Source organism: Lepisma saccharinum, chromosome 16, assembly GCF_977018435.1.
Source record: "Lepisma saccharinum chromosome 16, izLepSacc3.1, whole genome shotgun sequence".
Classification (NCBI taxonomy): domain Eukaryota; kingdom Metazoa; phylum Arthropoda; class Insecta; order Zygentoma; family Lepismatidae; genus Lepisma; species Lepisma saccharinum.
In genome coordinates, this window is record NC_139244.1 from 44,206,258 (window position 1) to 44,229,641 (window position 23,384).

Below are 23,384 nucleotides of genomic sequence, written 5' to 3' on the forward strand. Positions count from 1 at the left end.
TACTTTAATGACCTTTTAAATGTCCATGTAGGAGATAAATCAGAAGTAAATGAAGTCCACACTTTAGTTCCAGAACCTAACTTGACTGAAGTTAAAGATGCTATTAAAAGGCTAAAGATTAACAAAATACCTGGCATTGATTTAATACCAGCTTAGTTAATTAAATATGGTGGAAATTCATTAATATGTCAAATTCATAAATTAATTTGTTTAATATGGAATAAAGAAGAAATCCATCAACAGTGGAAGGAATCCATAATTGTCCCTGTGTTTAAAAAAGGTGATAAAATGAACTGCAATAATTACCGTGGAATTTCTCTACTCTCAACAACATATAAAATATTATCTAACATTCTTTTAACAAGACTAACCCCATATGCTAATGAAATTATAGGTGATTATCAATGTGGATTTAAACGTAACAGATCAACTACAGATCAAATTTTTCACATCAGACAGACACTTGAAAAAAAGTGGGAATATAATCAAAACGTCCATCAGCTATTCATTGATTTCAAAAAAGCATATAATTCGGTCAAAACAGATAAATTATATAATATATTAGTAGAGTTTGGAATACCTAAGAAACTTGTTAGTATGATAAAAATATGCACCAGTGAAACAGAAAGTAAAATTCGTGTGGGTATTAATATGTCTGACAAATTTACAATTCATGATAGGTTAAAACAAGGAGATGCATTATCTCCATTGCTCTTTAATTTGGCCTTAGAATATGCTGTTAGGAAGGTAAAAGAAACTAAAGAAGGACTAAAATTAAATGGTGTGACTCAGTTGTTAGCATATGCAGATGATGTAGACTTACTGGGGGATGATGTGAATACAATTAAGAATAATGCTAAAATATTTTTCAAAACTGCTAAAGAGATAGGTTTGGAAGTTAACAAAGGGACAACTAAATATATGCTTACAGTCCGAAACCAAGTGTTAGGTAATAATCAAAATCTAATTATTGATAACAACTCGTTTGAAGCAGTTTCCAAATTCAAATACTTAGGAGTAATTTTAACAAATGAAAATTATATTAAAGAGGAAATAAAAAACAGGCTTAATTCAGGAAATGCATGTTACTTCTCTCTTCATAAACTTTTGTCTTCTCGTTTAATATCTAAGAAACTAAAAGTTAAAATATACAAAACCGTAATTTTGCCTGTAGCATTATATGGATGTGAAACTTGGTCCCTTGCATTGAAAGAGGAACATAAATTGAGAGTATTTGAAAATAAGATCCTTAGGAAAATATTTGGACCTAAAAGGGATGAGGAGACAGGTGAGTGGAGAAGGTTACATAATTTAGAACTACATAATTTGTATTCATGTCCAGATATTATTAGAATAATTAAGTCAAGAAGACTTAGGTGGGCAGGCCATGCGGCACGAATGGGAGAGGAAAGAGGAGTTTACAGGATTCTTGTTGGGAAACCTGATGGTAAGAGACCTGTAGGAAGGCCAAGACGAAGATGGAGGGATAATGTTGAGATGGACCTAAAGGAAATCGGTTGGGATGGAAAAGAGTGCATAGATCTTGCTCAAGATAGGGACGGATGGAAGGCCTGTGTTGCTGCAGCCATGAACCTTCAGGTTTAAGAAGGATAGAGAGTTAGTTAGTTGGTTATTATGTAAAGTCGAATTACTTTCGGAACATCTCCAGCGGACTGCGCGAGTCTGTCTAGCGAGCCTAGTGGGCGTGTAGAACCTGAGCAAGGGGCTTAGCGATAGGTTGTGGGTTGAAATGACGTCAGCGGCTCGTTTGGTTAATTGGCTGCTTCGAGAGTTGTGACTCGTTCCGAAGCTTCAAATGCATAACTGCTAAAGATGTTACGGAAATAACCTCCCTCTATCTCACGTTGCCAATAGATGACGCTATGATAGTAACATCTAAAAATCTTACCTTATTCACGTTCAAGGTAGCCTTGTCCTCAAGAGCGTCATTCACTTTCTGGACCAAAACTTTGGTGGTTTCTCTGTCGGGGATGGTAACACTGGATTCGCTTGATTTCCTCTGAATTGGTGTGCTGCCCGAGTTCACTATTGGGGAAGTAGAATGCGAACGTTACTATAGCGATGATACTAACCACTTATCCAATATAATATCATAGCATTGTTGGTTAAATTTAACGAAACATTTTTTTTTAAATAAAAAAACCCAGCATATAGACACTGCTGTTCAGCCCATTGCTGCTGCAGGAAAAAAATCAATCTAATTTTCTTTCTTCCTGATAAGGAAAAACACAACGATAAGACTTTCTCAGTATAAACATGAATGATGGTAGTTAAAAATATCGGAAAATGAAGAAGAATTGATTGGGGTGTTTTGAGCTATTCAAACTTCAGATTTGAACATTTGAACAGATTTTTTAAAAAAAAATTAATAAGGTCCAATGTACGTATGATCACCTCATAGTATGCTGTGATCTTTCCTCTTTACGGCTAGCTCAAGTATGCTTCTCTATCTTCATTCATTCCCAAGAAAATTGCATATTTGTGAGAAATTAGTTTTTGAACAACCCTCATATAATATTTCAGCAAAATCCTTTCACAAGTGTCTGTTTTTGAAAATCGGTGACTTTGAAAGTAAACACCTTCCTGTTGGAATGACCCATAGACACTTGTCCCCCCACCCCAAATTTTCAGGTTCATTGCTTTTAACTTCCTTGTACCTGAGGAACAAAGTACTAAAAAGTAATATTTGTGATTTTGCAAATTTTGCTTAGCAAATATTCCTGGACGCTATTTCTATGAAATGGAAAACTTTTCGAATCCCCCCTCCCTCCAGAGTTAAGCCCCAAGTTCGATTCTGCCACCACAAAATTAGGCCCCCAAGTTACGCCAATGGAATGACCAATGTATCTATCTATATCTGTGTGTCTGTGTGAGGATTCTTTCTAATTCGAACTTCGATAATTCGATTTATTCGGTAATTCGAACATATGTTTATTCCCCTTAAAATCATCTTTAACGAAACATGTTTTTGTTATTTCGAATTTTGGATAATTCGATTTATTTTTTCGTGTCTCCTTTGGAGTTCGAATTAAAAAGAGTCCCTGTATATATGTAATTTATTAAACCATCTTCGTCTGAAGAAGACTCTGTTAGAGGGTGGAAACGTTACGTCTTTAGTGTATATTTTTATACAATAAGTTTTGCCTTGATCAGCATTGTAATGTTTTATTTACATGGAAACATGGCTTGAAGCATCAAAAGAATTTACTAGACATTTTTTTATATACAACACTACCTCCTTCGACTACGCCATACATTCGGACTTGAACGGGTCAGTGGCAGCTGCGGATTCGGACAGTACCGTGACAATGAAGATTTTGACACAGCTTTAGTTCAAGATTTGGATCCACAGATTTAAACTTCAGTTAGAAGGTCTTGTAGTAGGAAATCTAGTTTGAGAAAACGGTCTTACCTTTCGTCACGAACTTGTCCAGCTCGATCATGTACAGCCTCTTCTTGTCCAACGGAATCTCCTGCCCGAACCAGTCGTACTTGGGTCCCAGGAAGACTCTGACGATGACTGTTGCCTCTTTGTTGCTGTTCACGTTCACCTTGTATGTGAAGGGTCTGTGGTTGAGGCGGCGCACGCGAGCCATGATGTTTACGTCTGCCAGCTCCACCGTGTCGTCTAGCGCGTTGAGTAGGTCTATGTCGAAGTCCTCGAAGTACGTCACTAAGTCATCGATCTCAACACCCTCTATCTGCACCCCGTGGAAGTCCAGCTGCGATAGAGGTAAACATGGTTTAAGCACACACACACACATATAATCATACTGTCCCTATTACATGGCTGTGCAAAAGTGTGGAATTACCCCCCCCCCCCATAGAACACAAACGAGCCCAGACACTCCCATCGAATGTCCCGAATTATGATGTGGGTGAGGTGGAAAACCATCTAGGCCGCCATTTTGAAAGCAGCCATCTTGAAGTAAACTTGATTTTCTTAAATGAAAAGATTGCTTTTCTATCTCTTGTGATAATCGCGACAATGGTGATGAAATGAGAGAAGATCCTTCCTTTTAAGTCCTAATTATAATATTTTGTTGTCTTAACTGCAAAATTGCAGTTGCATAATTGAACAACGTACCATGTCAGAGAACTTGCAGAAAGCAACCAATTACGTGGGAATGATTAAAGTTAAGTTAAAACTGAACACAGAATAGTGTTTGATGGTATCTATTTTTGCAATCAGTTATTTTGTTTTCCTTTTCCAGTAAATTGACTGTAAAAGCAAAACTTGTATGTGATAAGTAAATCATTAAGCAGTCATTAATTTGAAAACTTCCGTTTCTGTTTTGGCTGCTACTTAAGAAGTTCGTTGGAATATTTTTATGTTGAAACGATATGCTTGACATAGAAGACATCTTTTATAAGAGAGCTTACCTCTTCTTTAGTGTACTCAGGAAGATGGTCCTTGTGCTCCTTGAAAAGATTGTCAATGTATTTGTGAAGACGGAAGAAGGCGGGATCTCTGGTGGCGGTCTCGAAATGCTCCATGACTCCTGGTGGCATCTGTTGGCAAAAAATGGAAATCTTTTGTAAATACTCATCCCGTTAATTTTCGATTTTCTTGCTTGTGCTGAATTCGTTATGGAAATTACGTTTTTTTTTTTTTCGTTTCAACCGCAGGAACTCTAGAGAAACGGTATTTTGTATTGTGTAGAGTGCAACCATGCGACACACATTCAAGGTTACCACTGACATTCATTTTTTTCTGTCGCGAAACCACAATTTTTTTTGCACGATGCAGACAGACTGTGGGAGTTACCAAGGCAATGGACAACCTGTGGAGTGTGAAAATCTCTAGACGAAACGCATGGAACCCTTATTTAATGCAAGATAGGTCATAGTGATACATGCATGATTTAAATGAGTGAGGGTTCAACCCATCGAATTTACCCCACTGGTGTGTGTGTGTTGGCATGATGTTTCCGTAGTATATGATTGCTTTCAATATCTTAACCCATAGGCGTAACTGGGAGAGGCCACGAGGGGCACTCCCCACAATTTTCATGTTTATTAAAATTTACAATTTAAAAATACTTTTGTTAACCTCCTTGAACCTGAGAAGCAAAGTGATGAGCAATTTTTATGATTTCGCAAATGTAGCAGTTATTTAGCAATATAAGCCTTGGACGTTATTTTTATGGGATAGAAAACTTTTATATTTTGCCCCCAAGTTACGCTCCAAGTTTGATTCCGCCCCTACTCTAAAAAGAAATCAAGTTTCGTCCACGTGTTATCCGACGCATAGTGTAGGTGCCAACATGGATGGTTGCATACATAAAGGATAGAAATGCTGTCTTTCGAGTTCTTGCATCGTCGAAACGTGACATCTCCTTCCCCCCCTTTTTGCCAATTTTGCTCCAGAACTATGCTAAACCTTAACTATTAAATGACAATAAACTTTTCTTGCCCCCCCCCCCCATTTTTGGAACCCAATCGCCGCCACTGCTTACACCAGTTCGTCTTATGTAATTACAGGCCGTGAGATTTAAAACTTGATTCGCGGCTTGGAAAATATAAGGGAGCGTCAAACGAAAACCTTCGTTTGTAGAGGAAAGTCACCAAAATTGACACAGGGCCCCTAAACCGACACACCACTATTTCACAGCCATGAAGTCCTGCCACACTGCGGTAACAGGGTAAATCTATTCTTTAGGCTTCTAAGATAATGTGCGACCAGTGAAACGAGCGCTGCTGGCGGTTTTCCTTTTCTAGAGAGAGATTTTTGTTTTTGGGTGATTTCAATTCTTTTCTTTGTCTGTGCATAACACTATATTATTCATACTGGGAGGATGAGTAAAGTTTTACAGTTTTATCAGGTCATTGTAGATAGAATAACGATTCCGAACATGTATTTCCTTCAGTTGTAAAGATGTTGTGTTTGCAATTTTTTTAGGTTATTGTTATTGATGGCGTCGTTCCCTAAACCGACAAACGTCAATAATTGGTTTCCCTAAACAGTTTCGCGAGATGAAGATACTCTAGATGCTGAATGTATTTTGGTGAAGGACTTTATTCTGAAGATGCCAGTGCTGAAAATGGATAATGTGTATCATGTGCAATCTTTGGGCTCATGTTTAATGTGCAGGTGTAGAACATGACCTATACGTCTGCGTTTTCTGTAAATGACATGCCATTGAGAGCTAAATGGTCCCAAAAAAATTGCATTTTGTTCATGATGATTAAAGGAATTGCTTTAATCTCAAATAGAAACAATTTACATATATTTGTTTGTGTTCCTTTGTAATTGAATTCCTTACTTAAACAGGTATGTTGGTTTAGGAACCCATTTTCTCAGATGGTATAATTGTACCTTTTTGAGAACTATTTTGTGGAACAAAATGTTGTTGTAATCTCCATTGTTACACAGCTTATAATTGGGCATGCAATTGATGTACACATTGATGTATTCCACGTCGGAAAATTCCTTCCCTACTCCGAGTTAACAGTAAAAATGAAATTGGTATGTCGGTTTTGGTGACATTCCTCTATTTGCTTCTTAGCAAGAATATTTCTGTGTGTAGGGTTGCATACGTTTGCTGCATTTTTAGCACAAACCTATTGCTGGTCTACATATATTTTCAAGTTTGAGTTAGTGCCTGTATACTTTAAGAAGAATAAGTCTTTGGGGTCCACGTGCAGTCACTTATGAGCCACTGCGAAGGCCTTTCCACCCATCTGCCTGCGAACTGAGGCTATTGTTGAACTTTATCTTCCATTAGTAAACTTGCTGGCGTGGTAAGCATGCACAAACATATTAAATTTTTATTTGCCGGTAAATTTCTGTAAGTTTTAGTGTGACAGAGGGCAAGAAACCACTCCTCTTCACTTGTGCAAGTGTGTACATGAGGCGCCATCTTTAAAATTACAAAAAATGGCGCTTTGATGCTCACTTGTTGCAGCCTTGAGGCAGTTCTGTAAATAACAGTTGATACCTCATGTATACAGTCTGTCCTACAATTGGTTTTGGACTTTTAATGTTTACTTTCATTTGACTCTTGTGGATAATATTGAAGACCACTTACGTTGAATTTTCCCTTGGGGTCTGTAATGCTTCCCAAGAGAATGTGGCCATAGTTGTGCATGGCGCCGTAATATTCCCTGTGCTTGGAGAAGACCGACGGTTCGACGAGCTCCCCAAGGGTGTTGATGCCCCGGGTATCGTTGATGGAATACTCCTCTCCGGTTTTCTGTAAAGAAGAAACAACAATAAACAGATTTTATGACTTCCATAAAAACTCAAACGCTAACAATTTACTACCTCAAGTTATCAACCAGACATTTAGTACAACCCAAGTGGCAGGCGTACAGCTATTTCAATAATTAAATCCATTTTTGCTGTTATTATTTTTTACATATTTTGCATCGTTTAGTTCAGTCGGTTGGGCTTTTGACTGTAAGGCGGGAGACCCAGGTTCGATTCCCGGGATGGGCGATCTCGGGTGGGTAATTTTTCTAGCAATGTTCCTGAATGTAGTGACTCTGGGGTTCACCCAGATGCCTATAAGAGGCAACCCTTTGGGGTTAAGGAGGTCAGAGCGTGATGCTGTTCACATCACCTGTGTTGTGTGCAATGCAACGTGCCACCTCTCGTAACTCCAGGGTATGGAGATCTGAATTGGCAACACACCGCTCCTTGCTCCGGCTGGTCAGTTGGGAGCACCAGTTCTCACCCAGGGATCGGGATTAAGACGATCCACCCTTCCTCCAGGAAGGAAACCACCGAATTGCGACACGTGACAGTAAATAAAATTCCAAATACTTTATAATTAAAATGAACAAAATCTTTAATCACGAATCGCGCGCGTACATACTGATTCGCACAAGTTAAAAGTTATAATTTGTTGGGTCATGCACGCTCGCAGGCAGTGACAAGCAACTTATTTAGCACCGCCTTCACAGTTAATAGCAAGACCTCAACTGCCTACCTCAAGCGGGAGGCGCAGCATAACAGATTGTTCTAACTTACAATACAAACTCATAACATAAAATAACACAAGATAAACTGATAATTTATATAACACATCAATGTTAATTAGCGATAGTAAGCTAAAGTTAGGGTTGGCATCAATTAAAAATGCCAACGTGGAAGTTTTTACATCGCCAAGAACACGAAGCGTGCTTCCCCCACTCCTAACATAAACAGCCAATAGGAATACGATATTTTATTGAAAACGAGGGAAAATACTTTGCTATAATATTACAATATTAAACTATATAAAAATAACTAAACTGATTTTATCAAATAAATCATATTTGCCCTTGCACATAAAAAAATGATTAAATAACGATTTAGTTTATAACGAAGACAAATTACTTCAATCTTGTACATTGTTGAACAAAAATCGATATTAAGAAGAGATGTATTTAACTTGAGCTTAAACAATGAAAACGTTGCATATAATATTTGGGATAATTATTAGCCTATGAATTCTGAATAAATGTTGCAAAAATACGCGAATAATATTATAACATAAGATAAAACGTAAATATATACATGAATTATAAAAACAATTAAGTATAAATAATTTAATCCAAGTTCTTAACTTGAAAGTATACGAATAAGATAAATGCCAATATACGACTGAAATCTGCCCAACATGGCGGTCGTTACATGTGTTCCTTCATCAATTTAATTTTATCACAATTCAAACTCATCTTGATTAGTCAACAGTGTTATGGAGACTCTAACTCTCTAGCATTCTTAAACCCGCAGGTTTATGGCTGCAGCAATATTTGCGTTCCATCCTGGGCAAGATCAATCCAATCTTTCCATCCTTACCGATTTCCTTTAGGTCCATCTCAACGTTATCCCTCCATCTTCGTCTTGGCCTTCCTACAGGTCTCTTACCATCAGGTTTCCCAACAAGAATCCTGTAAACCCTTCTTTCCTCTCCCATTCGTGCCACATGGCCTGCCCACCTAAGTCTTCTTGATTTAATTATTCTAATAATATCTGGACATTATACAAATTATTCCGTTCTAAATTATGTAACCTTCTCCATAGTGGTAGAAAGACGAAGTAAAATAAATCAAATTAATCAATAAAACGTGCTTGATTTCTTAAAAATGTCGGTCTTGTTTCGTATATTATTTTATTGGGTGAGGTCTCTATAGAACACGAAATGCATATGAGAAACAATCTAGGCTTGTGACAACCGAAGAGTTGAGTGCTTCAGGTGATGGTGGTGCCACTAGGAAAGTGAATTTCCTAGAGTGCGATCTCTACTGATGTTACCATTGGTTATTTCACTTATGAATATGTTATCTTCCAGTTTGTGTCTCCGTGGAGAACGTTGATATTTAACATTCTCAGGATGGGTTTTTGCCCGTATCTTGTAGATGGAACTAGGTGACGACCACTGGATAAGAAGATTTCTAGAACGTAGATTGAAGGGACGAGGAACATAAATTAAGAGTATTTGAAAATAAAGTCCTTAGGAAATTATTTGGACATGGATGAGGAGACAGGTGAGTGGAGAAGGTTACCTAATGTAGAAGTGTATAGTTTGTATTCCTGTCCAGATATTATTAGAATATCACGAATGGGAGAGGAAAGAAGGGTTTACAGGATTCTTGTTGGGAAACCTGATGGTAAGAGAACTGTAGAAAGACCAAGACGAAGATGGAGGGATAACGTTGAGATGGACTTAACGCAAATCGCTAAGGATGGAAAAGATTGGATTGATCTTGCCCAGGATAGGGACTAGAGTACTGTATTGGACCACTTTCGCTCGAGAATACTCGATCGAATTTCCCACGCTCGAGCATGATTCCCTCTAATATACAGAATATTAAATATCATTTGAATGGGACAATAATCGTACAAATACATGTGTAAAAATTCGTCCTGGTAGTTTCAGCCCATAATCATCTAATCATTTTCATATATTGCCATGTATTGGTAAGATAGGCTAAATTACATTTTAGCACGGAGATGACTATGTTCATTTTAGTTTCAATATCACTGCATCTTTCACTTCACGATGCATATTTGAAGGCCCACTACTACAGAAAAATTACGGTTACATGTGAACTACTGGGTTTCGAGCGTATACCGATCATTTGCCTGTTCGAGTGTTATTCGCTCGAGCGAAGAAGCTGTCCATTCCGTAAGCCATCTAGCGTCATCCGTGCGAACTAATAGACGATCAAGCGAAAACGCATCGATGCAGCACTCTAATAGGGACAGATGGAAGACTTGTGTTGCTGTAGCCATAAACCTGGTTTAAGAAGGCTAGAGAGTTAGTTAGTTAGATTTGAGGAACACGGCAGAGACCACATCGGAGAACATCTTTCGTAGAATAATCTACATAAAATAATTAAGCATCTCCATAATCTGGTATTTTCTTCACAAGAACCTTCCTGGAGTCTACAGGAACCAATCAGAACATGGAGGAGCTATCGAACAACCTGAGTTAATTCATCCAACAGAAAAAAGAAACACATCTCATATGTACTTTAATGGAAAAAAAAATTCTTCTAAAACTAATAAACAAACAAGCTCATTCCAGAGTCACGTGTGTAAATATACTTAATTAAATGATGAATATAGGTCACAAATATTTATTCAGTGATATTCAGAAAATGGGTTGCAGGCATGGTTACCCGGTCAATATAATGAGAAGTAGGACACACTGTTCTCGAATATAGGACAAGAAGCCGAGATGTGGAGGGGAATCACATTCAAGGTAAATAAAAGGCACGAGCAGGAAATGTTAGCAAATATAGACATATTGATATATTTATAGTTTTAAAAATTATGACGTTTCATCGCAGTACTTTGCACCATCAATTGCAATGTCTTTTTCTGATGAAAATGAACACACTCGTCAGGTTGTAGTAATAAATTTCCCTCAGGAAATAATTATTTTTCTTGTGATCTTACACTTTTTTATAAAATTTCTTCCGAACGCCCTACATAGAACTACAATTTAAGACATCCAGAAAAAGAGAATGTCTGGCAACCCTGCGTCTCAAAATTTCAGTTCCTAGATACGTATTTATACTAACTGATGGCGCAGTAATGTAATATTCTAAAAAGTATATTCTCAGTAGCAATTATGCACAGAACTTGCATAATGAGTGAAGAATATATGTTATCTTAAACGTTTTCACGTACCAATCTAATAAATTTTTAATAACTGTATTTAATAAACTAAATTCATGTTTATTTTTCGAAAACTTATTGTTCATTTAACGGATTAAACTAATAAATAACCTCTCTTCTCCGCTCAGTTTGATTATTTACTTTCTTTATCTGTCTTTGCTGCAGTATTTTACACTTAAACATTATGTATTTATTTTCACTACGAATGACATTGTTCCGCGCTAGAACTGGGACAAATACAGAGCAAGTGTTATGATCTAAAAACTAAACATTTGTTTCATGTGCCTGGACTCGACCAATACCTTCCAAGAACAAAGCCTATTCAGAAGTTCGTTGTATCCGTGCAACGTCATCACTAGCAGGCCATGAATCACAATACTTGCTAGTGCCACAGTCAGATATAACCACACCAGAAAAACTATGCTCAAATCTTGTTCAATATCCACCTTTTCAACACACATTTGCGACTGTGTCCCCGATATCGTGCTGCGATCCATGGCCTACTAGTGATGACGTAACATTGAAGCGAAGAGAGTCTGCACAGGCCTTGTTATTAACAGAAGGCCTCGACTACACTCACCGTAAGAACAAATCCTCTTGCAATGGCCTCCCTAATCCTCTGGGAGTAAGCAATCATGTGCTTAACTTTGATCTTCTCCAAGTCCTGGAAGTAGAAGTTGTCGGGGCGAGCAGGGAATTCTCCACCCTTCCTGTAAGTTGTCTGGGGGTAGAATCCATTCACAATAGGCTTCTCCCAGTCCAAGGGTTCAACCACTGGCAGATTGTTGGATAGTCGCTCCAGGTCGAATCTAAATTATGAAGAAGCAGTGTAGCCATATGCAGATCCAGATTTTACTCTCACATGGGCACAAGCTACAGAAACATGACTGGAAATCTAAGTGTAGATTAAACGTAAAACTCCATAGCGGTTCGTTTTATGCAGAGATAGGCTAATCGGGACTGTTTGATTAAACGCATCGAATGTCTAGTAAAATCACAGACTCACTGAGGTGCCCTTCCAAAACTTAATGATAGAATGTATAACTAAATAACTACATAACAATGACAAATTCAGCGAAATGTTTTTCCCGAATAGCAATCTACATGTAAAATTAATGTTGTAATTAACATTGAATTTTTGTATGCAATTGAGACAGTTTTAAATTAGCTTGTCTCGCATTTGAGTTTCATTTTGACTGCATTATATCTGTTCTTATTATTTTACTCGTATATTCTTGTCATTAGTGTAAATTACATCATTCATCTTTCATGTTAATTATCTTAATTATGTTTACTTGTTTATGTAGTTTTGTAATTACAATATTAAGTAATGTAATTGTTCTGTACTTTTTACAAATAAATACATATGGTAAAGTGTGAAATATAGCGATAACAAGCATCATAGTAAAACTTAGGAAAATTACATCATGAAAAATATATGTTCGTGTACACACACAGACACACAGACACACACACACATTTCTATTTTAGAACTAACCATATTTTTTATTAATTTGTTGAGCCAAGAACCAGTGATATGTACAATGGGATGCATAAGTATTAGGAAGCAAATTGTCCACCACAATGTTTATTCTCCTTGTTTCACGTAATGAGAGTTTCAATAACTGAAACAAAAGTCACAACAAAGTGCTGAGAATATCTGCACCATCATATAAAAATCAATTCCATTAAAACACGTAGGATGCAAAACTATTAACGAAAATAGTCATGGACAATTTATGAAGCAATACTTGCACATTCCACTGTACATGGTAATTGATGTGTCCTCTGTCTCTTTTAAAATTGAGCTCATGCAGTGTCAGTTATATTCTGTGGGCCTAGGTACTCTAAAATTTCAAATTGAAATATTCCCGAGGCAATTTTAATCAAAATAAGGACAACATTTTTGGCGCGGATAGGGATGGAGGAGAGGAAAGTTGGAGAAACAAATTGTTTAAGAGTTAATGACACTTCAGAAGTTTTCGTTGGCATAATTATTTTCGGATTTCCGGCCGGAAAAAAAAGTACAATTTGTGGAATGATTCTCATATTTCTCTTGCAGAACTCACAGAGTTCTCCCAAGTTATGATTTCACAGCCATTGGATTTCCATAGCTCAAAGTAAAGTGTTATAATCGCAATGCGAATATGTTCAATATTATTTTATGTGGAACGAGAGGGCTTGAGACGTTAGTATAACCGTTACTTCCGGAATATCCTCCGATATTTCTCTCCTCTCTTTGCTTTGCCAAACTCTTTATCCGTCCTGTTACCACGTTATTTCAGAGGGAGAACTAAAAATAGACCACCCTTCGTACTTTCGTTCGCTCTACCTAACTCGATTTCCTTCGAAAGAGAAGGGATTGAATTCAATATACCTAGTTTCCCTCGCGATGGGAATTCCTGAAGAGAAAAATCACCTTTTCTCCCTTTGAGGGAAATTCTGAAGGGAAAATCCCCTTATTCTCTCTCCGAGGGAAATCTCGAAGGGAAAAATCCTCTTTCTCTACCTCTGAGGGAAATTCTGAAGGGGAAAATCCCCTTTTCTCCCGCAGAGAGAACTTTTGAAGGGAAAAATCATATTTTTCTCCCTCTGAGGGAAATTCTCGTAACCTCTCAAACATACATTTTTCCTCATGAAGAATAATGTTAGTTATGTGTCAGCAAGAGAAAAATAAAAATAATTTCTGTGGAGAGGAATGAATCAAAACTACATATTTGACTCCATTTCTTTTACGAGGATAAGAATGTATCACTTCAGTGAGACATATTTTATGTGGCATTTCCTTTAACAGGGTGACCACAAATCGTGCACGTCCCTTTGGAATTTGAAGCATTTTGTGTTATACACAGGACATATCCTGTAAGTTCGTAGAACGCGGTGTTATTATACCGGAAAAACAAAGTGCACAAAATGTCAACGCAAGTATAAGAGAAGAGGTATCAGGGTATCCACTCTAGAACCATAGTAAAATTCAAGTATAATTCCCGGTATTCAATGCGAACGTTTAAAAAATTCAAGGGTACCAGAAGATGTTTTCTCAATTTCAACCTTACGCATTACCACCTCTCACCACACATGAGTGTTTTCATTAATTTTTCTCTTCCCTTTTACGTGTTTTTAAGGAATAGATTTTTATCTATTATGGTGAGGAGGTTGTCGGAAGCTTGTTTGTCGTTTTGCTTCAATTCTTGAAGCTCTCATTGCGTAGAACAAAGTAAATAAACATGGTGAAACTTGGTCACTGATCAGGACTGTACACAATTCTTCAGATCAAAACTTACCAAAATTCCCTCAAGGGAGAAAACATGCTTTAAAAAATCCCTTCCCTTCAGACACTCACCTGGCGATGAGCTGGTGGTGCATGTAGTAGAAGAGCTCTCCCTTGCGGTCCTTCTCCACGCCATACTCCTCCTTCCACCAGAAGGGGAAGTCCATGTGCCAATGGCTGTGGTGGGAGTTCATCCCGATGTCCTCCCCGAAGTACGCCACCCTCTGTTCGGGGTTCCTGATGGTTCCCGTGAAGTTCATCCTCACAACTGCTTCCTCCTGTCTCATCTTGGCCTTGTACGCCTGGTGGATCACCTCGCTGTTCACGAACAGGTGCGGGTAGATCTCGTACGCCGGGGGAAGGATAATGCCCTGCGAAAAGCAAGAAGTACGTAAAGAAAAAAGGAACCAAGCTGAAACTGCTTTTTGAAGGAAACTAACTCGAAGTTTTGACACGTCCTTTCCCCTAGAACCAATATTTATTGTTGTCAATTTCATGTCTCATTCTACAAATGTTTATTGTTATTAATCTTAATCTCTGTTATTTAGTATGTGATTCTTGTGTTATTTAATATTTAGACCTATCAGTGATAATATCAGGATAATGATTGACCTGTATGTACATATCTTGCAAGAGCTGTTGCTATCGGAATTATGACTGTGTTTTGTCTTTACTTTTTTGTTTTGGCTTGGAGTTTTAAAGAGTGGTCAAGTTGAATTGTAAGAAGCTGTTATTTCTTTGACTGAAATGGATTTATGCACATAAGTATTTATTTTGCTAAACTTGTGAAAACTTGATCTTGATTTTATTTGACCAACAAACGAACATACCCTGACAGGGATCGAGTGAATGTGATCATTTTATTTTGGGTTTGATTTAAATAATGTTATTTGGATAAAAGAACGTGTCAAGCTACTCATTTAAAAAAAGCAAGTTCGTTGCAGTTAATCATTTTGAAAAGAAACTTAACTGTAGTTTCTTATTTTGAAAAGTAACTTAAGTCCGAATCACACTGAACTGGAATTCCAGTAGGAATGTCCTAGTTGGAACTGGCTACCTGAGTGGAAATCATGGCAGCCCGACTGGTTGCTTGACTGGTTTTGAGGAATAGGCCATGTTCTAATTGTAACTGGCTTTCTTCCACTTGATTCTGTGGAACAGCCAATCAGAGCGAAGTATCATCACGTGAAGATAATCTGTGAGTTTGCCGAAGGAAACTTTATTGTCTTTGGTTTCCGAGGGTTGGTTATTTTTGTTCGCTTCTCGATAAAAGAAAGAGTAACAAGTGTATTAAAGGTTTATATTTAGTCGAGCATTTTCTTTTTAATGAATGAATCCTGCGAATCTCATGTATGAATATGCATACTCGAGTTCATTGAAAAGTTTGTTCAGAATGCTTTCATTACCTTATTTTCTCACGAGACAATTTCTAATCCATACTTTTCTGTTTAAATTTTTAATAACAGCAGTAATTCTCCTAGAACGTTCTTCAAATTGCTCGTCCATCTTTTTAGCTTGTCTGCTCTGCGCAATGCCTTATGGGAACAAAAATATACAGACAAGTACGGTAGCAAGTATCGTGTGAGGGAAAACTAGCAGATGGGTAGCCAGTCCAGCGACAACTAGGGCATTCCTACTGGAAATCTAGTTCAGTGTGATTCAGCATTTAGTTCCTGTTACTGACTTTGAAAATTAAATTAATTGTAGTTAATTATTTTGAAAAATGACATAGTTGTAACTCAATTTGAAAAGTAACTTGGTTACAGTTACTCATTTTGAAATGAAACTCAGTTACAGTTACTCATTTTGAAAAGTAATTATTTTAGTTACTTATTTTGAAAATCAGCTTGGTTACAGTTGTTCATTTTCAAAATTAACTTAATTATGGTTACTGATTTTGTAAAGCAACTTAATTGTAGTTACTCATTTCCATATTAGTTACTTGTTTTGAAAAAGTAACATAGATGCAGGGTTGAAGATAACATTAATAATTGCCAAGGTAAAAATGCTGTTAAATTTCAGCTGTATGAAAGTATTTAGTCAATGATTGACATACTTTCATTTCCCAGACAATCCCCGAAGTTCTTCATAGAGGCAAAACTTCTGGTAATTTCGACTATAAATTTACTCATGTACTCTATAAAGACTTAAAATTATTGATAAATGTTTTAACGCCCTCCCCTCGCAGTTTTTTTTAGCGAGGTATATTTGAGTACACTAAATATGTGTCATATGACCTCAGTGATCTAATAAAACAATGCACGGGCCGCGACTGCTATGTACTAATTTTCTGACAATTATGCATTCTTCAAATCATCCGCTTGGCGGCGCTAGTAACTTCCGTTTTAACTTTTTCGACGTAAGTGACCTATCCTGTTGTTCGCACATTTAACATTCAGTTACAGCGACTCTTCAAGGCGCTGTACTTCACTGTACGGGAGTTAGAAGGAGACTTACCTTAGTATCTTCCCTGTGAAGAACAGCCACGCTGAGCGCATACACAAACTGCCCCTCGTTGATTCTGTCTCTGGCCCAGCAAGCGGTTTTGTAGAAGGTGTCCCAGTCGTTTGCGTAGAAGAGGGCTTCGAAGAGATATATCATTTCTTCCAGATCCCTCTCCCTGAACAAGGTGAAGATATCCCCACGAGGCAGCAGGGCCCCGGTGTTGAACAGTTTCACCAAGTGACGGACTGGGGCGGCTTTCTGCAAGAAAAGAAACACGCATTTGGTCTATTGGCCAGCCAAGAATTGGGTATAATTTGGGGATACTAATTTTCCTTTATGCCACAGTTATATGGGTGTGTAAGAATAGCAGAAAACTATGCTTGCCATTTCAAAGTGGTAGCTAATAGAAATGGTGGCCAATCCAAGATGGCGGATGTTGACATTTGAAAAAACTAGTATATCTCTGAAACTAATAATTCGCTTTCAACGTTCTTTTTTTTTTTCAAGTGAAAGCTTAAGATGTTGTCTATATTTAAGGATATCTTAGGTTTTTCGATATGTGCAACCGTTAAGTAGTAAATCATGGATTAGTAAAAAAGTGTCATATTCTTTACTAATAATTTTGTTTATCATTAATTTATTAATAACCTAGACACCCGAGAGGAAAATGTTCCAAAAAATATTGTAGGGTAAATGCTAACTTTACTTTGAGATATTAAATGCATTGGTTTTGACCTCAGGATTCATATAACACAAATTAATTATATAGAGGGTACAGCGAATTCTTTTAGTATGATGTGTCCTTAGTCCTATCTAATTACAACTATTGACTGTTGAACAATATTGGGTTCGATACCCAGTGGCGGCACATGTCACAGTGGTTCGGATCCCACTTTAATACTGTAGGTCCAGTCCTGATTAGCCTTCTGTGCATATATTAAACTTGAAACAACAATCAGTGTTGAACAATATATTATTATTAGATGCAGTACATGTAATAATATTTAATATTATTATAATAATTATTATTAGTTGTAGTACTAACCAGGGTGGATGAAAATCATGATTTTTATTAGAAAAGTAATTTTTGATTATTTATTTTATTTAAAATGGATTTTTTTATTTTTTCAAAAACACGCTTAAAATTGCTTGTTTGGTTTTGACACCATACACATAGATATGTGTTTTTTATGGAATGGATTTTTCTGGTAAATGGCCCTGTAAAATATTTGAAATATTGAAATAATCAAACAGTTTGATTAAAGCTAAAAAAAATTACATATAAATATACATTTTTCTCTTTCTGATACTGTATATATGAATTTATTATGGAAATGTTTGTTGAGTGTGTTAATGAAACTATAATAATTTCAGTAACTTTGCTTCTCGTGAAAATATAACATTCTGGATGTACTACATAATTGTAACTTAAAATATTTTTTATAGTTTTTGTAAACTATAAAGACTCTATAACAACGAGACTAGCAAGAGAGAAAGAAATGACGATAATTTGAGAGATATCAAAATAGAGAAAATTGAAGATGCATGAAATCTAATGAAACAGATATGTATAGAAGTTTAAAGACAATGATTAATTCGGATATACAATGTTATATCAGTTAAGAGGCTGATAGAGGATATATAGAAAGAAAATGAAATTGCAATAATATATCAAACGCATGAAATATGAGCATGATACACTTTTTCCTCTGTAGAGAGAAGTATGGAAATCAAATTGGAAAAATGGAAATTAATTGAGAGGTTGATGGTTATATCCAAATCCGACATTGAACTATAAACGACTCAGAGAGAAAGAAGTAAATGCCAGAAAAGAGAGGGATGGTAGTGAAAGTATACCAGAAAAATTATTCAAGCAGAGAAAGTCAAAAGAAATAAAATGTCAGAAGGGAAACGCTGAAGAGAGGGTGATTTAGTCAGTTCACGGAAAGCAGACTTTAGGGAAAACATAAATGAAAATGAAACAGCTAAAGTTTGATAAGGAGATTGGTAGATAATATTCATGTGAGAATACACGTATTCAGAAAAAACAATACAGAATAAATGAAAGTGTTGCAATTATTTTGGGAACGTGACAACAGGACGTAAATATTAATGAAGACGGAGATGCTCGGGAACACGGACAGATAGACAGTAGACGAAAGAAGGGTAGTAAATTCTGTGACAAAATGAGACACAAGGAACCAAACATATACTGGTATTAATGAGTAATAGATATTGATAGAGAGAGGGAATATGGTATGATCTTTAATGTGGGAATGAAATAAGACAGGAAGAAATAATGGAAGAATGGACAGAGAATAATGGAAGGAAAAACTTAAATAAAGGGAAGGAAGGATTTAAAGGGAAGAAATTTTAAAAGTAATATATTAATAGGGAAAAATAGAGAATCAGATAGTGCGTAATCAACAGCGGGCAAGAAGAACAATTTTGAGGAGGACGGGAGGAAACAGAGTACGAAAGGAACAGATTGCTAGAAGGTGACGGAATCAGGAGAAAAAATGTAAAAATAAAGAGAGAAAGATGAAAATAGCAAAATTAACCAAGAGTTGGAGAATATGAAACAAGTATTTCTCGCAGAACATGTGGATCTGATGTCAAAAGTAGTTCAATGACGGAGATTTGAAGAGAAACAAAACGACGAATGATGTGAAGATGGTGAGTTTGTAAATGAAAGAAAACCGATAAGAAATATTCAACAATTGAGAGAGAGGAACTGAGATTGAATAATTTCGAAACAATAATGTTTATATAATGAAATGAGAATGATTGATGAAGAGAGTAAAAACGAGAGAAGCATTTGAAATATGTTAATTGGAAAAGATTATGAAGAAATCTCGATTAGACAGAGAAAGAGTTTAATGAAAGAGGAAAAATATGGAGCTGGGGAGAAAGCGAGAGGAGGTGGGAGGGTTAGAGTCTAATATCAGAAATAAGACTCTATAACAACGAGACAAGCAAGAGAGAAAAAAATGACGATAATTTGAGAGATATCAAAATAGAGAAAATTGAAGGTGCATGAAATATAATGAAACAGATATGTATAGAAATTTACAGAAAATGATTAATTCGGACATACAATGTTATATCAGTTAAGAGGCTGATAAGGGATATATAGAAAGAAAATGAAATTGCAATAATATATCAAACGACATGAAATATGAGCATGTTACACTTTTTCCTCAGTAGAAAGAAATATGGATATCAAATTGGAAAGATGGAAAGGAATTGAGAGGTAGTGTGATGGTTATATCCAAATCCGACATTGAACTATAAACGACTCAGAGAGAAAGAAGTAATATATATTATAATCTATATATTAAAATTAGAAAAATATTCGCTAACACTAACACGAAAAAATTTATCAACAGTGTAGCTTCTCGAAGAGTTTGCCGTACACCGAATACCAGCGGGTTATGTCAGAGTAGGAGGGTAAAAAATGACAGTAAAATTAGAAAGTTAATTATACACATGATTATTTACTTATGAAAAAGATGATTACTTCCATCCATTCATAATCTTGTGTAGTAGTAGTTGTGTGTTTGTTTTTTTCTTGTGTAGTGGTTGTTATGTGTTTGTGTGTCTTGTGCAGTAGTTGTGCTGTGTAGTGTTTGTGTTTGTCTTGTGTAGTAGTTGTGGTGTGCTTGTATGTGGGTTTGTCTTATGTAGTAGGTGTGCTGTCTAGTGTGGTTGGGATTGTCTTGTGTAGTAGTTATTCTGTCGAATGTATTTCTGTTTGTCTTGTGTAATATCGGTGATATGTATGTATGTGTCTTGTGTTGTAGTTGTGCTGTCTAGTATGTTTGTGTAGTAATTGTGCTGTCTAGTATGTTTGTTTTGTCTTGCGTAGTAGTTGTGCTGTCTAATTTGTTTGTGTTTGTCTTGTGTAGTAGTTGTGGTGTGTAGTTTGTTTATGTTTATATTGTGTAGTAGTTGTGGTGTGTTTGTGTTTATATTGTGTTATAGTTGTGATGTGTTTGTGTGTGTCTTGTGTAGTAGTTGTGCTGTCAAATGTGTTTGTGTTCGTCTTGTGTAGTAATTGTGCTGTCTAATGTGTTTGTCTTGTGTAGTAGTTCCTCCATTCATATTGGGGGTTAGGCGTAGAGCTGACAACTCTGCACTGTAAAAAAAATGTCAAGAAACAGAAATATAAGGCCATGGATGTTCCCAAGGTAAAATATTCCGGAGGTAAAATAGTCCCCCGTTCGGATCTCCGGGTGGGGACTACTTTGGGAGGTCCCTGGACTAAGGATAAGATCTACGTTAGGAATAAGGATATTAAATTAGGCACCTGGAATGTTCTGAGCCTTTACCGGCCTGGGGCATTTCAGTGTACAGTTAACGAGATAGTTAAGTATAAATTAGATGTAGTAGCTGTCCAGGAAGTTAGGTGGCCAGGAGAAGGGAATTGTAAAACTAAAAATTATACTTTTTTCTATGGTGGTACTGAAAATCATAATTTTGGAACAGGATTTTTCATAAATAATAGAATTATCTCGGCTCTTAAAACAGTAGAATTTATTAATGATAGGATAGGTGGTGTAAAATTATTTTAATAAACATACATGCACCAACGGAAGATAAAGATGATGATACTAAAGATGATTTTTATACAGAGTTAGAACAGGTCTTTGATACATTTTCTCAGTATGATATGAAAATTCTGTTAGGTGACTGTAATGCACAGATTGGCAAAGAAGAGACATTTAAACCCACGATTGGTAAAGAAAGTCTTCATGAATTAAATAATGATAATGGTATAAGATTGATTACTTTTGCAACCTCAAAGAATTTAATTGTGAAAAGTACCACTTTTAAACATAAAGATATCCATAAATATACCTGGTCTTCTCCAGATGGTAAAACTCATAATCAGATAGATCATATTCTCATTGATAAGAGAATGCATACTAGTATAATTGACGTTCGTACACATAGAGGTGCTGACTGTGCCAGTGACCATTATTTAGTAATTGCTAAATTAAGAGAAAGACTCTCAGTGATAAATCATAAGCAACAAAATCTAAGAGTTCTAAAATTTGATACAGGAAAGTTTACTGATGAAAGAATTAAGAAAGATTACCAAATTAAACTGTCAAATAGATTTGATGTTTTGCAGGATTTAAATGATGATGAAAATATAAATGAAACAGACGTAAATGAGAATTGGGAGCACATACGTAATGCAATAGAATCAGCAGCTAAAGAAAGTATAGGATACCATAAACCAAGAAAAAGTAAGCCATGGTTTGATAATGAATGTCATAATCTAATAGAAATAAGAAATCAGGCTAGACTTAGGTGGTTAAATAACTCTAATGACACAAATCTAAACAATTATAATAGAATAAAGCGAGAAGTTAACCGCACGTTTAGAAGTAAAAAAAGAGATTACTTAAAAAGCAAAGTTAACGAAATTGAAACAAACAGCAAAAATAAAAACATCTGAGATCTATATAAAGGTGTAAATGAGTTTAGAAAGGGGTGGCAACCTAAAGTAAACTTGATAAAAGATAAAGACGGTGATTTTCTAGCTGACCCAAGCGATATTCTAAATAGATGGAAGAACTACTTTAATGACCTTTTAAATGTCCATGTAGGAGATAAATCAGAAGTAAATGAAGTACACACAGCAGAACCTTTAGTTCCAGAACCTAACTTGACTGAAGTTAAAGATGCTATTAAAAGGCTAAAGAATAACAAAGCACCTGGCATTGATTTAATACCAGCTGAGTTAATTAAATATGGTGGAAATTCATTAATATGTCAAATTCATAAATTAATTTGTTTAATATGGAATAAAGAAGAAATCCCTCAACAGTGGAAAGAATCCATAATTGTTCCTGTGTTTAAAAAAGGTGATAAAATGAACTGCAATAATTACCGTGGAATTTCTCTACTCTCAACAACATACAAAATATTGTCTAACATTATTTTAACAATACTAACACCATATGCTAATGAAATTATAGGTGATTATCAATGTGGATTTAAACGTAACAGATCAACTACAGATCAAATTTTTCACATCAGACAGACACTTGAAAAAAGTGGGAATATAATAAAAATGTCCATCAGCTATTCATTGATTTCAAAAAAGCATATGATTCGGTCAAAGAGATAAATTATATAATATATTAGTCGAGTTTGGAATACCTAAGAAGCTTGTTAGTATGATAAAAGTATGCGCCAGTGAAAGAGAAAGTAAAATTCGTGTGGGTATTAATATGTCTGACAAATTTACAATTCATGATGGGTTAAAACAAGGAGATGCATTATCTCCATTGCTCTTTAATTTTGCTTTAGAATATGCTGTTATGAAAGTAAAAGAAACTAAAGAAGGACTAACATTAAATGGTGTGACTCAGTTGTTAGCATATGCAGATGATGTAGACTTATTAGGGGATGATGCGAATACAATTAAGAATAATGCTAAAATATTTTTCAAAACTGCTAAAGAGATAGGTTTGGAAGTTAACAAAGAGAAAACTAAATATATGCTTACAGGGCGAA

General features: G+C 36.0%; 1 protein-coding gene across 2 annotated transcripts in view; it reads right to left on the reverse strand.

The window, feature by feature from the left end:
* LOC146000047 (hemocyanin A chain-like) overlaps positions 1 to 23,384 on the reverse strand; it is a 44,260-nt gene that overhangs the window by 5,117 nt on the left and 15,759 nt on the right. For both annotated transcript variants that reach the window (XM_083137370.1, XM_083137371.1), the window contains exons 3-9: positions 16,866 to 17,111; positions 14,481 to 14,779; positions 11,718 to 11,946; positions 7,053 to 7,217; positions 4,405 to 4,533; positions 3,434 to 3,743; positions 1,910 to 2,046 (exon numbers count right to left, since the gene is read on the reverse strand). In XM_083137370.1, the coding sequence (XP_082993496.1) occupies positions 1,910 to 2,046; positions 3,434 to 3,743; positions 4,405 to 4,533; positions 7,053 to 7,217; positions 11,718 to 11,946; positions 14,481 to 14,779; positions 16,866 to 17,111 (1,515 nt within the window). The remainder of the gene's footprint in view (positions 1 to 1,909; positions 2,047 to 3,433; positions 3,744 to 4,404; positions 4,534 to 7,052; positions 7,218 to 11,717; positions 11,947 to 14,480; positions 14,780 to 16,865; positions 17,112 to 23,384) is intronic.